The sequence below is a fragment of the Stomoxys calcitrans genome, chromosome 4 (assembly GCF_963082655.1).
Source record: "Stomoxys calcitrans chromosome 4, idStoCalc2.1, whole genome shotgun sequence".
Classification (NCBI taxonomy): Eukaryota; Metazoa; Arthropoda; class Insecta; order Diptera; family Muscidae; genus Stomoxys; species Stomoxys calcitrans.
Window position 1 is genome coordinate 74,475,626 of NC_081555.1, and position 13,945 is coordinate 74,489,570.

The 13,945-nt window shown below is 39.0% G+C and overlaps 1 protein-coding gene across 2 annotated transcripts; it reads right to left on the bottom strand.

The window, feature by feature from the left end:
• On the bottom strand, nucleotides 1-11,491 carry LOC106088034 (F-box/LRR-repeat protein 4). 2 transcript variants are annotated; one of them, XM_013253319.2, is made up of 12 exons: nucleotides 11,239-11,491; nucleotides 10,473-11,156; nucleotides 10,115-10,419; nucleotides 9,892-10,025; nucleotides 3,659-3,849; nucleotides 3,031-3,284; nucleotides 2,858-2,967; nucleotides 2,616-2,780; nucleotides 2,376-2,541; nucleotides 864-1,055; nucleotides 719-788; nucleotides 1-650 (listed from the first exon to the last, which is right to left on the bottom strand). In XM_013253319.2, the coding sequence occupies exons 2-12, from the start codon at nucleotides 10,782-10,784 to the stop codon at nucleotides 582-584; spliced, it is 1,968 nt and encodes a 655-aa protein (XP_013108773.2). In that variant the 5' UTR covers nucleotides 10,785-11,156; nucleotides 11,239-11,491; the 3' UTR covers nucleotides 1-581. The 2 variants fall into 2 exon arrangements, with proteins under 2 accessions (XP_013108773.2, XP_013108774.2); XM_013253320.2 differs by having other exon boundaries at nucleotides 11,224-11,491.
• Nucleotides 11,492-13,945: the final 2,454 nt, after the last annotated feature.

Genomic DNA, 13,945 nt, shown 5'->3' on the forward strand with positions numbered 1-13,945 from the left:
TAAGTTGTAAAATGAAAGTTTATTTCTAAAATACAACTTTGTCATTTCAATTTACGGCATTTGTCACTCAAGGTAGTTTCGTTGGGGTAGATTTTTGTTGTTGTTCTAATGACGCTACCTCTTAATTGTACCATGAGCCATGCCTATTTAAGGTTCATTATGAAGTTCAAATAAATTAGCACTTATAAGATCTATTCGCGTACTTTACCAGCAAAAATTTGTATTTAATTTAACAGCTGGATTTCATAAAACAGCTGTTCCAAATTTCTGCTGGAAAAAAAATCTCCAGCAGATATTTGTACGCTCTCAATTTCGAATATCTCAAAATTTAGCTCGCTCTTACGCATTCTTCCGTCCTCTTCCGCTGGCCAAAAAAGTACGCGAACAATTTCGAGTAACAATTTGTGCAAATTTTTGGACTATACGAACACACTTACAGTTTTAATTTTTTATTTACTATCTACACACATTAACAGTTTGTCTTTTTATAGTAACTACAAATTATGCATTAAAGGCTTTTCTTGGATTTGTTACTCTTAAAAATTTGACTATAGGTTCCTTTAAGAATACTCCATAAAAACTTATCTAATTTCGTTAGGTACATGACAGCATTTGATATTTACTTTAAAGTTATGAGACCACATAGCCACCTAAAAAAAAGCAAAAACAAAAAATTAAATTCATACACTTGGGTTTGTAAATGAACAAATAAATTTACCTCATAATCCATGATGTTATCGCAAAAGCTTAAATCCATCAATTCAAGTTTTTTACATTTTTGAAGAATGCTAAAAATTAACAACATAAAAAAATAGATATGATATGAAATTGTGTTTTATCAGAAGATGGTCTATTTGACATACTCTTGATATCTTTCTTTGGATATACCCAAAACACCCATTAGATCTAATTGTTCCAAATTCGGACACAAATTGGCAATATCCTCTAAATCACGATCGGTTAGGCCACGCACAGCGGCCAAAAATAACTTTTTAAGTTTGGGGCATTTCATAAGAAACTCTTTCAAGCTGTCACCCAAGGTTGCCTCTCGTAAGCTGGAAAAGAAAAATAACCAAAATAAAAAATTCATTTACAATATTAACTTTAAAACACGTAACAGAGTGCCAAGTTTGGCCGGGCCGAATTTTATGTACCCTCCACCATGGATAGCATTTGTCGAGTTCAATGCGCGGCATCTCTTTTTAGGCAAACAAAGAATATTGAATAAGATCTATTGTGCTATTGGAGCTATATCAAGTTATTGTCCGATTCGGACCATAAATGAATTCAATGCTGAACATTGTAGAAGTCATTGTGTAACATTTAAGTCCATTCGGATAAGAATTGCGCCTTGTAGGGGCTCAAGAAGCAAAATCGGGAGATGGGTTTATATGGGAGCTGTATCAAGCTATAGATCGATTCAGACCATATGGGACACGTATGTTGAAGGTCATGGGAGAAGCCGTTGTACAAAATCGGATAAGAATTGCGCCTTCTAGAGGCTTAAGAATTCAAGATCCCAGATCGGTTTATATGGCAGCTATATCAGGTTATGTACCGATTTGCGCCATACTAAGCACTGTTGTTGGAAGTCATAACAAAACTTCTCACGCAAAATTTCAGCCAAATCGAACGAGAATTGCGCCCTCTAGCGGCTCAAGAAGTCAAGATCCAAGATCGGTTTATATGACAGCTATACCAAGTGATGAAGCGATTTGAATTATACTCAGCACAGATGTTGGAAGTGATACCAAAACACCGCATGCAAAATTACAACCAGTCGGATAAGAATAGCGCTCTCTGAAGAAGCTGAAGAACTCAAGATTCAGGATGGGTTTATATGACAGCTATATCAGGTTAGTAACCGATTTAAACCATACTTAGTTGGAAGTGATACCAAAACATCACGTGCAAAATTTCAGTCAAATCGGACAAAAATTGCGCCCTCTAGAGGCTCAAGAAGTCAAGACCCAAGATCGGTTTATATGGCAGCTATATCAAAACATAGACCAAATTGGCCCATTTATAATCCCAACCGACCTACAAAATTTCAAGCGTCTAGCTTTAATCCTTAGAAAATTAGCTTGCGTTCGGCAGACAGACGGACGGACGGACATAGCTAGATCGACTTAAAATGTCATGGTGATGTTGTTGTTGTTGTAGCAGTGTGTTGTACACTGAGGCGGCAGCCCTTGCCGATGAAGGACTTTATCAGGTCAATCCGGTACGTACAACCGGCTGCCATGGGATGATCAAGAATATATCTACTTTATAAGGTCTTAGACGCATATTTCGAGGTGTTACAAACAGAATGACGAAATTAGTATACCTCCCTCCCATGGTGGAGGGTATAACAAATACGTATATATACATACCACCAACCAAAATCCACTTCTTCGAGATCATGACACTTAGATAGGGCCAGCACTCCCTGCGCTGAGAGAAAATGAGCTTTCCACATATCCAGGGAGACCAAATTTTTATTATATTCCGAAACATGTAAAGCCACATCGTCCATATTTACAGCAACATTACAAAAAGCTATGTATAATTAATAATAAAATTTAAGTGTAACGTTTAAACATACCGAAAAGACACTTCGCAATGCTTCTTACCTAAATTTAAGTGTTTTAATTTGGGATTACTTTCCAACATGGTCAAAAGTAGGTCCTGTTCAATCACCGTTTGAAATAAATCCAAACGTTCGAGATTTTTCAAATTAGCCAAGCAGCTAAAATTTAACAGAGGCGGGCTCAGAGAGCAATTTCGCAAAGAGAGTTCTGTAGGGTATAAAGAATATCACCATTCGCTTGTATCAATCAGTCGCAATGAGACTTTAGTCAAATGTTATACAAACCTTTTAAATTATCACAGACTATACCCAGGGTTTCAATGCAGCTGGAATTCAAGAATTTCGAGGAATTCAAACGTAAATGGGTCAATGTATCGCCCCTTTGTTGTATGAATCTACGGTGGTAAATATTGAGACATGTTTGAGATTGTGAACTGGTTATGGACAACTGTACATACTTTTTGAATTCCGTTGGCGACACTGTTTGTATGGTACAGCCACACCATGACATATCCAATTTCTTAAGCACTGTTGCTCTCTTGGCCAATGTCGAAAGCAATTCCGTCGATGCTAAATGCCAATATGGTTTCAAATTCAATTCACTGTATAACAGTGGATGATTGGAGACATCATAGAAGAAGCGCGACACCTGGCCCACACGAAATAATGAAATCAAATCCAGGTAGCTAAAGATTTTTAACACAATATCAAACTGTAATAAAAATAGGAAAATTAATATTGAAACATTTATGTAGTTGCATGATGTTACAATCTATGAAAACTTAAGAATCTAAGATTTAGTTTTATAACTGTGGTTCGCAGTCTGGAATCACAGAGATTATTAAAAAGCAAAATGGGTTGAGGACGGTTTCATCTAAAAAATTTGAGATCCCTTTTACCAGCTTATGACCATATTCACAAAACTTAATGTAGCGTAGCGTAAAGTGCGCTCATTTGCCAGATTTGCTTTATAGAACTGTAAAGTAAATCTACTATAAAGATGTATTAAGTTTTGTGAATACCGGTGTTAAACGTTCAAAGAAAATTTGGTGTAGAATTCTGAAGTCGTATTTTCATTGTAATTACCGGCATATCTTTTAAGCCGACATGCGAAACTCTAGTGCTGTCATTGTTGTTGATCTGCTTAATTTGTACATCTGAAACGGCTGACATGAATTTATTCAGATCGTGATCTAAAAAATGTTGCAGACGCGTCTGGTAATTGTCTTGACACACTGGACGAAACTTCATATTTTGCAATTTGCATAGGATGGAACCTAAAAAGACACAATAGAAGAAATGAAGTCTTATAAAAATGCCATATATTTTACAAATTTAACCCAAATTTTGTTTCCTTACGAATCTCTCATTATACAAAACTATATCCTTAGCAAAATTTTAAACCATACATAGACTTTCGTATCTCCCTGAATATAACAATTGAATTTTGTAGGCTTTCGTATCCTTATTTCATTTCCTGTTTCATGACACTTTTTTCTCGGGACAAATAAAACAAAGGGATATAAGCCAACCCGTCTTCTTAAAACATGAGGAACCCTCGTTCTACCTTTTTTGACCTTATATGTGAATGGTCTAATTGAGAAAGATTAGGAGGTTTAAATATTGATGCATGCTTAATTGTATAATGAAAAACGAGGTACATGAAATTTCAACGTCTCAGCGGTTCCACAATATGACCGAGCATGTAATGTAAACCACCAAACAATGAATTTCTGTACCGTACACTGCTACTTGCGACGATCTTATTGCAGCCGGTTGTTCTCACCGGATTGGCCCAATGGAATCCTCAACGGCAAGGGCTGCTACCTCAGTTTACGTGTTCGTCCTTTTTTTCGTCATGGAAGAGCCACATCGCGGTATGCCTTCTCCACACGCTTCTTGTCCATGCCGGAATTTAAAAGAAAAAACCCCGGACCCTGGTTCCTGTTTGCAAGATCCGCCCCCATCATCGGTCGGTGTTAGTGTAACCGGTTCATGGAGTGGTTACATTTCCGATCTTGCTCTGGCCTTACGTCACTACGGGAGTATAGTCATACTGAATATGTTGCAAGGTGCTGTGCGGACATAGACAGCAGTGAGTCACAATCGTCGTCGTTGTTGTTGTTGTTGTAGCAGTGTGTTGCACACTGAGGCGGCAGCCATTGCCGATGAAGGACTTCATCGGGTCAATCCGGTACGTACAACCAGCTGCCATGGGATTGATCGTCGTCGTCGTCGCCTTCTGCGTTCTCGTCGTTGGACTATGTGACCTCCGACCTCTCCCGTGCAGCAATATACGCTACAACAGCACCCAGCCCCAATGTTGCCGGGAAGTGTATTTATCTTGCAATTGAATTGCATTGGTAAGCGGGGCAAGATCGATACATAATGAATTTTATGTGTCGGAAGAACATAGTGGTTGCAGCGATCCAGGAGACAAAACTGATCAATACCTGCAGCCCGTACAGTTGTCACGTGCTACGTAAGGATCGCTTAAGGAATGGAGATGGGGAATTGGATTTTGCGATACACCATTCCCTGCAGTACAGACCCATCTCGCCTGCGCCTGTCACAAGTGACCCCTAAATGGAGTCTTTGGGGATAGCAGTTAGGTTCGGTACTGCCGAGATAGAGGTATACAACGCGTACATACCACCGGTTGGTAGTTGTGACCCAGTTAATGGCCAAGCTTACAAGCCCGACATAAGAGGGCTAATCGTCTGGTTCTAGGAATCTTTAATACGCATCACGTTTCATGGCAGGGAGAGGTAACCACATTTTGCACGGTGAATGAGGATGCCCCACTAGGATTACGAGAAGATATTTTCATTGCATTCCCTGAGTGAAGTATCCTGGCAAACCGTCTATTCCTTAGGATCAGACCACCTCTCTATCATTCTCACCATCGACCGACCATCCGACTTCATAACCTCTGAGCGTTTGTCGAACAGAAGAAGGCTTACTGGATCGGCTTCAGAGAGTTCACCAATCGCCGCTTCAGTGAACTCAAAAGCGCTAGTTGCCGAGAGGAAATTTCGAGACATCATTAACGCAGCAGCCACTCGCTTTATACTAGCGGTCGAATACTCGTAAACGAGCGCGATGAGATTCGTTGTATTGACACCACGTACCTCAGAATAAGCGAGCTGAATCTGGAAATAAATAGGGTAGTCAACGAACATAGGCGGAAATTGTGGCTGGAATACTGGGAGCAATGTAACTTAGGCACCGGTTTAGGCAAGCTGTGGTCTACTGTTAAGTCACTCACGAACCCCGGTAGACGGGATGACAGGCCCTCAGTTACTTTTGGCGACGTAACAGTGACTGATCCGAAGAGATGAGCAAGGTTGTTCAACCTTTGAGAAAAGCCATTTGTCGTATCAGTGGTCTCCAAGACGAAGCATAGCCATCACAATTAACAGTGGGCGAAATTACGAATGTTATCCGGCGCGCCAAATCATCCAAGGCGTTGGGCCCCGACGGAATCTCTACACTGATGCTGAAGGATCTGGATCAACTGGGAGTTGAGTACCTCACAGCTGTCCTCAACCAGTCATTAACAGTTTTATATTTTCCGATGTCTGGAAGATGGGCAGAACGATCCCGCTACTGAAGCCGGGAAAGGACCCGAGTATGGGGGAGTCGTACAGACCGATCTCCCTTCTCTCACCAGTAGCCAAGACGCTTGAGGCACTACTCCTTCCGAGTCTCGTTGGAGAATTCCCATTCGCCGAGCATCAGCATGGATCTCGAAGACTGCATAGAACAACAACTGTTTTGCATGTCATCATCGCACACATTTGCCGTGGCTTCAATCTGGCCACGCCTTGTAATAGGACGGTCCTCGTGGTACTGGACCTAACGTAGGCATTCCACATGGTCGGCCATGTCAAACTATTTGAGGGCATCGCCAATACGTTCCTCCAGCCAGACCTGAAACGCTGGGTCGCGAATTATATGTGTGGTTGCTAACGAATTTTTATCTCAACGTACTTGCCACTTATTTGTCAGCAAGAGATTTGAAGATATCTGCCACCAAATCTTTAGCCACATTTTTCACAACAAATACACGTGAGGGGAATACTGAGATGAATGTGATGGTCGACGGTGACATGAGTCCGACCACCTGTCAAAATGCCGTCCTTCGAACTGCGACGGGCTGTCTCCTCAGTTCTCATGTGGACTACCTCCATTAGGAGACGAAGATTCTACCCGCGAGAGAACCTCTAGACAACATTCGGGTCTAAACAACATTCATGCAAACACAGTAGCAGATGCGGTAAACAGCTAGCGGGTGATTGTGGTCATTGCACCTGAAGAAATTGACCTCCTCCGGCAAACCAGAGTAGTTCTGGCTCAATTACAATCCGGCAGAAGCAGCCGCCTCAATTCCTACAGGGCAAGGATTGATGCCAACTTGCAGGATGTACGTCCCGATTGTTATCAAGGACCACACGACACACGTCACCTGTTTAACTGCCCAGCCAGACCCACTCGACTTAGACCCTCTGGACGCACCCCATCTTAGTCGCAGAGTTCCTGGATCTGGATCCTCAACAGAATTAAGCTGACGGAAGATAAAACACAACAAACTGTTACAACTGCAAGAAGGAGATCAACAACGATCTTAGTCTCATTCAGGGAAAATATGTTTTGTTCGTGGGTTTCTCATTAGTCAAGAGTTTCTGGTTAAGCGCAGTATTCACCTCTGGCGAAATTAAAAACGATTAATTACACCAATATGTTGTTTATTAGTAGATTAAAATACGGCCAATTATAAATCGATGTTTGTCGCCATCATGTATTCTATACAACTATTTTTCAGTGGCGGTATAAATGTCTTGGCTGAAACAGAAAATATCACTAGAGGTACATACTCAGCTTTAGTCTAAAGAGTCTCGTGACTGGTGTTTAGTATCGTATATCACTCAGGTAACAAGTTTTTCGAATAGTGCCTTGGCTTAACTTAGGTCTGTGGAAGCATGATCAAGCAGCTTCTGATAGGGATACTGATTGGTCATTACTATGTCATGTTATTGATGTCCAGACTGACCGTCGAAAATCTTTGAAAAGGGGATTTTTTTCTAAAAATTGGACAAGGGTCAAATTCCCACAATTTTCAAAAACGCTTTGGACTTTCAAACTGTTCGAAAACTCAGCTTGTTCGAAAAACGGGTACAAGTTTTTAATATTTTTATACCCTACACCACAAGAAAGAGAGATAGACCCCTTAACAAGCGTACCGATCGACTCAAAATCACGTTCTGATTCGATTTAGCTATGTCCGTCTGTCTGTCCATGTCAATTTGTGTACAAATTTAATGCAGGCATATTTCTGTGCCTTTGTCTGTCTGTCTTTCTGTCCATGTTAATTTGTGTAAAAATTTAATTGTCATATTTTTTGGCCTATTGAAATTGGGAAAAAATGGTTCTGATTTGGATATCTCCCATATATATGATCGTCCGATTTGGACTGATACTGCAATAATATCGTCATTCGTCAGCCGATCCTCGCGAAATTAGGTATGAAGGTTTCTCTATGGCCCTTTCGATCACTAGTGCATTTCATAGAAATCGGTTCAGATTTATATACAACTCCCATGTGTATAAGTCACCCGATTTTCACTTTTAGAGCCTTTGCGAGCGCATTTACCAACTGATCTTCTTAAAATTTCCTCTACGACTCTTAAAAAATGTAGGGATTTTGGTCGAAAATCTACATAAAGACAAGATTTTACTAACATTTTTCCAATTTTTTTTTCAAAGGTTTTAGTTTAAAGAAATTTTTTGCAAACTTAAAACTTTAATGACATGTTTTCCCAACACAAAATTTCAACGATTTTCTTTTAAAAAAATTTTAATTAATTTGTAATTAAAAAAAATTCAACTTTTTTTTGCTGACTTTAATGTTTTTTGCTATACTATTCTTTGAATAGAAAACATTAAACAATGGTCTAAAGCCGACAAAATCCTGCAAATCCGGACAATATCCTGCAAAGGAATCTCAATAAGATTTTAAGACCGAAAGAAGAAAGTGCAAACAAATGCTTCTAGCAACAACACACTTTTGCTGACTTTTAAATGTTTTGAATAAAATTGTCTTTTTAATAGAAAGCATTTAACAATGGTCCAAAGCCGGACAATATCCTGCAATGGAATCTCAAAAGCATTTTTTCGTAAGAAAAATCTCAACAACAGTGCATCGCTGAACTTAATTTAATTTTCGGCGATGAAGCTCCACAAGGACCAGTGTTTATCGATGGTATGGTGAATTCAACCGAGGTCGTAGTTCACACCAAGGCGAATTTCGTGAAGGTCGTCGAAAATCAGTTATTGTTCCAAAAAACCACTGATGGTGTGCGCCAACTGATATTGCAGGATCGTCATGTGACCTATCGTGAGATTGAGACAATCTTGGGCATTAGGGGTACCATCATTCATTTAATATTGCATGGACATTTGATCGTCAAACAAATTTGTTCGCGTTAGATCCCACACAATTTTTCAATCGGTCAAAAAAAAAAAAAGGCTCGTGTCGATTGGTAAAAAAAATGCTCCAAAAATACGTGCGTCGAAACACGTGTATGACATCGTGACGTATGTAAACAGCAGTCATCATCTTGGGTGTTCCAAGATGAGCCAAATCCAACAAAAGAAGCTCGCGCACGAAGCACTTCCAAGCCAGTTTTTTCGGAAAAACTGGACATGTCGCAATCGTACCACTAGAACAACGCAGAACAGTCAATTTTGAGTGGTATAGAACCATTTGTTTGCCAGTTGTCTTGAAAAGAAATCAGGAAAACCAACCGCCGAAGACGGATCACTCTTCACCACGACAATGCGAGCTCTCACACATTGGCTCAACAAAAAACAAATTTTGCCCATGAACATTCCACTAAGGAACAGGGACAAACTTCTCACATATCAATGAGTGCAGTCCGATTCAAGTTTTTAAGCTCAATGATAAGGGGCCTCCTTTTTATAGCCGAGTCCGAACGGCGTGCCGCAGTGCGACACCTCTTTGGAGAGAAGTTTTACGTGACATAGTACCACCCGCCGTATAGTCCTGACTTGTCACCGAATGACTTGTTTTTATTCCCGTATACCTGAAGAACCATCAAGCGCTTCAGAATGCATGTTTTGGAAATACCTCAATCAGAGTGGAAAAAGTGCTTCCACAATTGGTTCAAACGCATGCAAAAGTGTATAGATCTTCATCGGAAATATTTTGAAAACAATAAAGCGATTTTCGATGATTATTATTTGTTTTTGTGTTCTCTAGTCCCGATATTTAATAGGCAACCCTCGTAACAACTCACCTTTGCGCTGCCGCTCTTGAAAGTCCAACAAGTTCTGCAAATTGCTCATATTGAATTTTCGTCCACCTAACAAAACTGCATCTATTTCAGTATAATAATGAAGACGTTGATGGTTGAATTCCAGTCTTATAGTTCTATTGCGAGAAAAAAAAAATACCATGTATGTATAGGTAAATTCATATAAGGGACTTGAAATATTAATTTGATTAATTTATTAACTTACTTTGTAGGTAGGTGTATTTTTTTCAGTAGTGGTGAGAATCGCCTTGCTTTATTCGCTGTATACGCAGGTCTTTTATAGAATTCAGCATCATCCCATAGACATACCCAAGCCTTTGTAATGGTGTACGCCCAAATGCGTACAATAGCACCCGGATTAAATGTCTCAAAAATTGCGATTTCTTCCGGTATTACATAGTCTTCGAAATAGAGCACTATAAAATCTTCGGAGTGTACGGCGGGTAAACTTTGGGGATGAATTTCCTTGAGGTGGGAGGGAGCTTTATCCCACCAAATGCCATAGGTGCGCTAAAAAAAATAAACTAAACTAAAGCCTGATAAGTTTTCTGGGCACAACTTACCATAGCAAATGTTTGAGGAAAATCTCCATAATCGGGATACTTTGAAGGTCTGCCCGTAATATTGGGCGCTGTGTATGAGATGCTTAAATCGATGCCATACTGTGAACTGAAATCCAAAACACTATGGGCATATTGTTCTATACGATAGTCAGCATAACAAAATCCCTCCACATCTACCAAAGCTCCCGCCACATCGTTATAATCATCGCTATCCGATGCATTTCCCATACCCGAAGACTGTTGTGTATTAATTTTAATCGGTACATGTACGTCCACATTTTCCTGCGTTTCGTCCTCCGTAGAGGAGGACATTTCATGGGCCGAACTATTTCCGTAAGCCCGACACAATTGCTTCAAATACTTGCTCAATGTCAATAATTGTTGAGGTGTGAAACCGAATCCAAACCAGCTACGTCCAGCACAACTGGCAGCTGGTCTTGGAACAACGCTTCCTGCTGCGGCAGCCGTGGAGGATGGGGGCCGTGTCCAAAGATTCCAATCGAACACAATCTTGAAGAAGTTTCCCACAACCACCACAACAGAGAGGACATATGAATTATTTTTGTTTTTGAGCTGGAAGTTTGCCGGTTTCGATGATTGCCAAACTACCCGCCTCACTAGCACTCTGCGGGATTATATTTTGTACGGCTTCTGTCAAAACAAAACGACGGCAAATGGGTTGACCTTAGAATATAGAAACAAAACCAATAAATTGTTGTTCCTGTGCGAATGTCAAGGTCATATTACTAACAGCGAATGTCCTTACTTGAAGTTTGCTGAGTCCCCAGGTGAATGGCTGGAATGGTGGTGGTCTTGCTGGCTATAAACTTGTATTTCGCCTTTCGAATTACAACATTTTTCTTTGTAGTATCTTTAATAGGATTTAAGTTTCCTCCTCCTTTTCATGGGCTGCACACACTCGACACACAAAACAAAAACACTCAAAAACTTGCGTAAATAGTTGCTTTGTTTCAATGCATGGTTCAATATTTAACTTGTGTTGTTCAAAGATTATTGCTTTTTTCTTTGAGCGTCCGTCTTATGGGGACTTTACTTAGCACATCATGCATGACGCGTGGTCATTGTAATAGTTTGGTGAAAATAATAGGCAGTTTATACGGCACATCATAATCGTACTCGTTGTATGTACTTGTTGGTTACAGCTTTTGTCAAAAACGGCACATTGATTTTTTATTTTCTTTGATTTTATTTAAATTTCCATACTTTTCATCTGTTTTAACAACTAAAGACAGAACGACGTGTAATGATTACATATTGTTGTGCAAGCGGTAATCAATAGACTCCAATCATCGACGAAAAATCAAATGATTTAAATTTTTTCAGCCATGACTGATGGTAATGCGTACATGTGACGCATACACCCTTATTTTCACCAATGCTATTGCAATGACCACGCATCATGATGTGCCATGTCCCCATAAGGGTGTATGCGTCACATGTACACATAGCCATCAGTCTTGGCTGAAAAAATCGTTTGATTTCTTCGATGATTGGTATTCCATTACTGTTTACACAGAAATGTGTAATCCTTTTATGACAGATATTGAAAAACATACAAAACATATTAAAAAACACATTCTGTCCATGATAAAGTTATAAAAAGCGAAGGTAAGTATGGAAAATCAAAGAAAAGAAATCAATCGATGTACCGTTTTTGGCAAAAGCTGTAACCAACACGTACACACGATGACTACGATCATGATGTGTCGTATAAACTGCCTATAAAAGTCGACTTTCGATTAATCGACTTTTTGTGTAAAAAATCGAAGTCCACTTTTACTGAATAAAAAAAAAATCGAGTAATCAATTGCGCGAAATTAGCGACGTCGCTAACTTTCGATAACACAAAAATTCCTAAAATCACAGGGTGACACAAAGTCATAAAAAATCAAATTTTACTGAAATTATCAACCGTTTTTCGCTTCGGTCGCCAGAAAATTAAGCTGCAAGTTATCTACTTCCAGCCTGGAGGCCAGGAACGGACTTTGTTCAAAAAAGAACATACACCAATTTAAAGGGGAGATCGCTAACTTTTATTTGGTATATCACACTTACCCCGGAACTGTTTTTTGTTGAACAAATCTTTCGGATTTTTGTTTTGAAATTGGAGGGCAGGACACAAAATCCAGTTTGGAAGCCATAAATGGACTTCGTTCAAAAAAGTGCGTATACCAAGTCAAAGGGAAGATCAGTACCTTTAATTTGTGTTATCGAAAGTTAGCGACGTCGCGAAGCAAATGCCAGTTACGAGCCCCTCACCGATTTTACAAATTTTTTCAGGTGATAGCGCTTCATGCCCCGTACCATATAAAATAAAAATTTTGTCCGGGAAGGACCCGGTTCTTGAGATATAGACTTTTAAAGTTTTAAATATAATTGATTTTATCTCCTTTAACGATTTTAACGAAATCTTGTAGCTTTTTTAACAGCCTTTCGAACGAAGTACAAAAAATAGGAATATCTTTAACCCTTTTCAAGCAGCAATAAAAATAAAAAAAATTACAAAATTTTTTCAAAAATTATATTCTGAAGTGCTATAATAGCCAAGATCTTAAGCCTTCATTTAAGGTGAAGAAATTCAAATTATCCAACCAAAAACCAAAGATACAGTTCATAAACTTAAAAGGACCGAATGATACAAAATTTCAAATGCCATATAAAATTCTTGGCTATAAAATTATAGAGACAAATATAGACAAATTGAACTAAAAATTAAAGTTTCTCATGAATTTAATGGTATTTTATATAAAAAATACCCTTTGTTTACTCTAAATTGGGGAGATTTGGGGAAAATTTGGGCTTAGGATTTTTCCTCTCTCATATGTCCAATATTAAAAAACATCTAAAAATACTTAAAAAAATTAGCTCTATAAGGACAAATTAAATAAAAAAGTTAAAGTTTCTCATAAATTTAATAGTATTTTAGATAAAAAAATTCCACTTTTATTGTAAATTGAAAAAAAAAAATTTAAATTTTTGACTTCTTCCTTACAAGTTGCAATTTTGTCCGATTTGGCTGAAATTTTGCATGTAGTGTTCTGTTATGACTTACAACTCTGCCTAGTACGGTCCAAATCGGTCAATAACCTGATATAGCCTCCATATAAATCGATCTCCCGATTTGACTTCTGGAGGACTTACAAGGCGCAATATTTTTGTCCGATTTAACTGAAATTTTGCATGTAGTGTTCTCTTACGATTTCTAACAATTGCGCCAAGTATGGTTCAAGTCGATCTATAACCTGATATAGCTCCCGTATAAACCGATCTACTGATTTGACTTCTTGAGCCCTTACAACCCGCAATTTCTGTCAAATTTAGCTACAAAAATTTAAGCTTCTAGGAACCGAGCAATGATCATCGAGAGAACGGTTTACCTGGGAGCTATATCAGGTTAAAGGCGGTTTCGGACCGTACATGGCGCAGTTGTTGGAAGTCTTAACAGAACATCA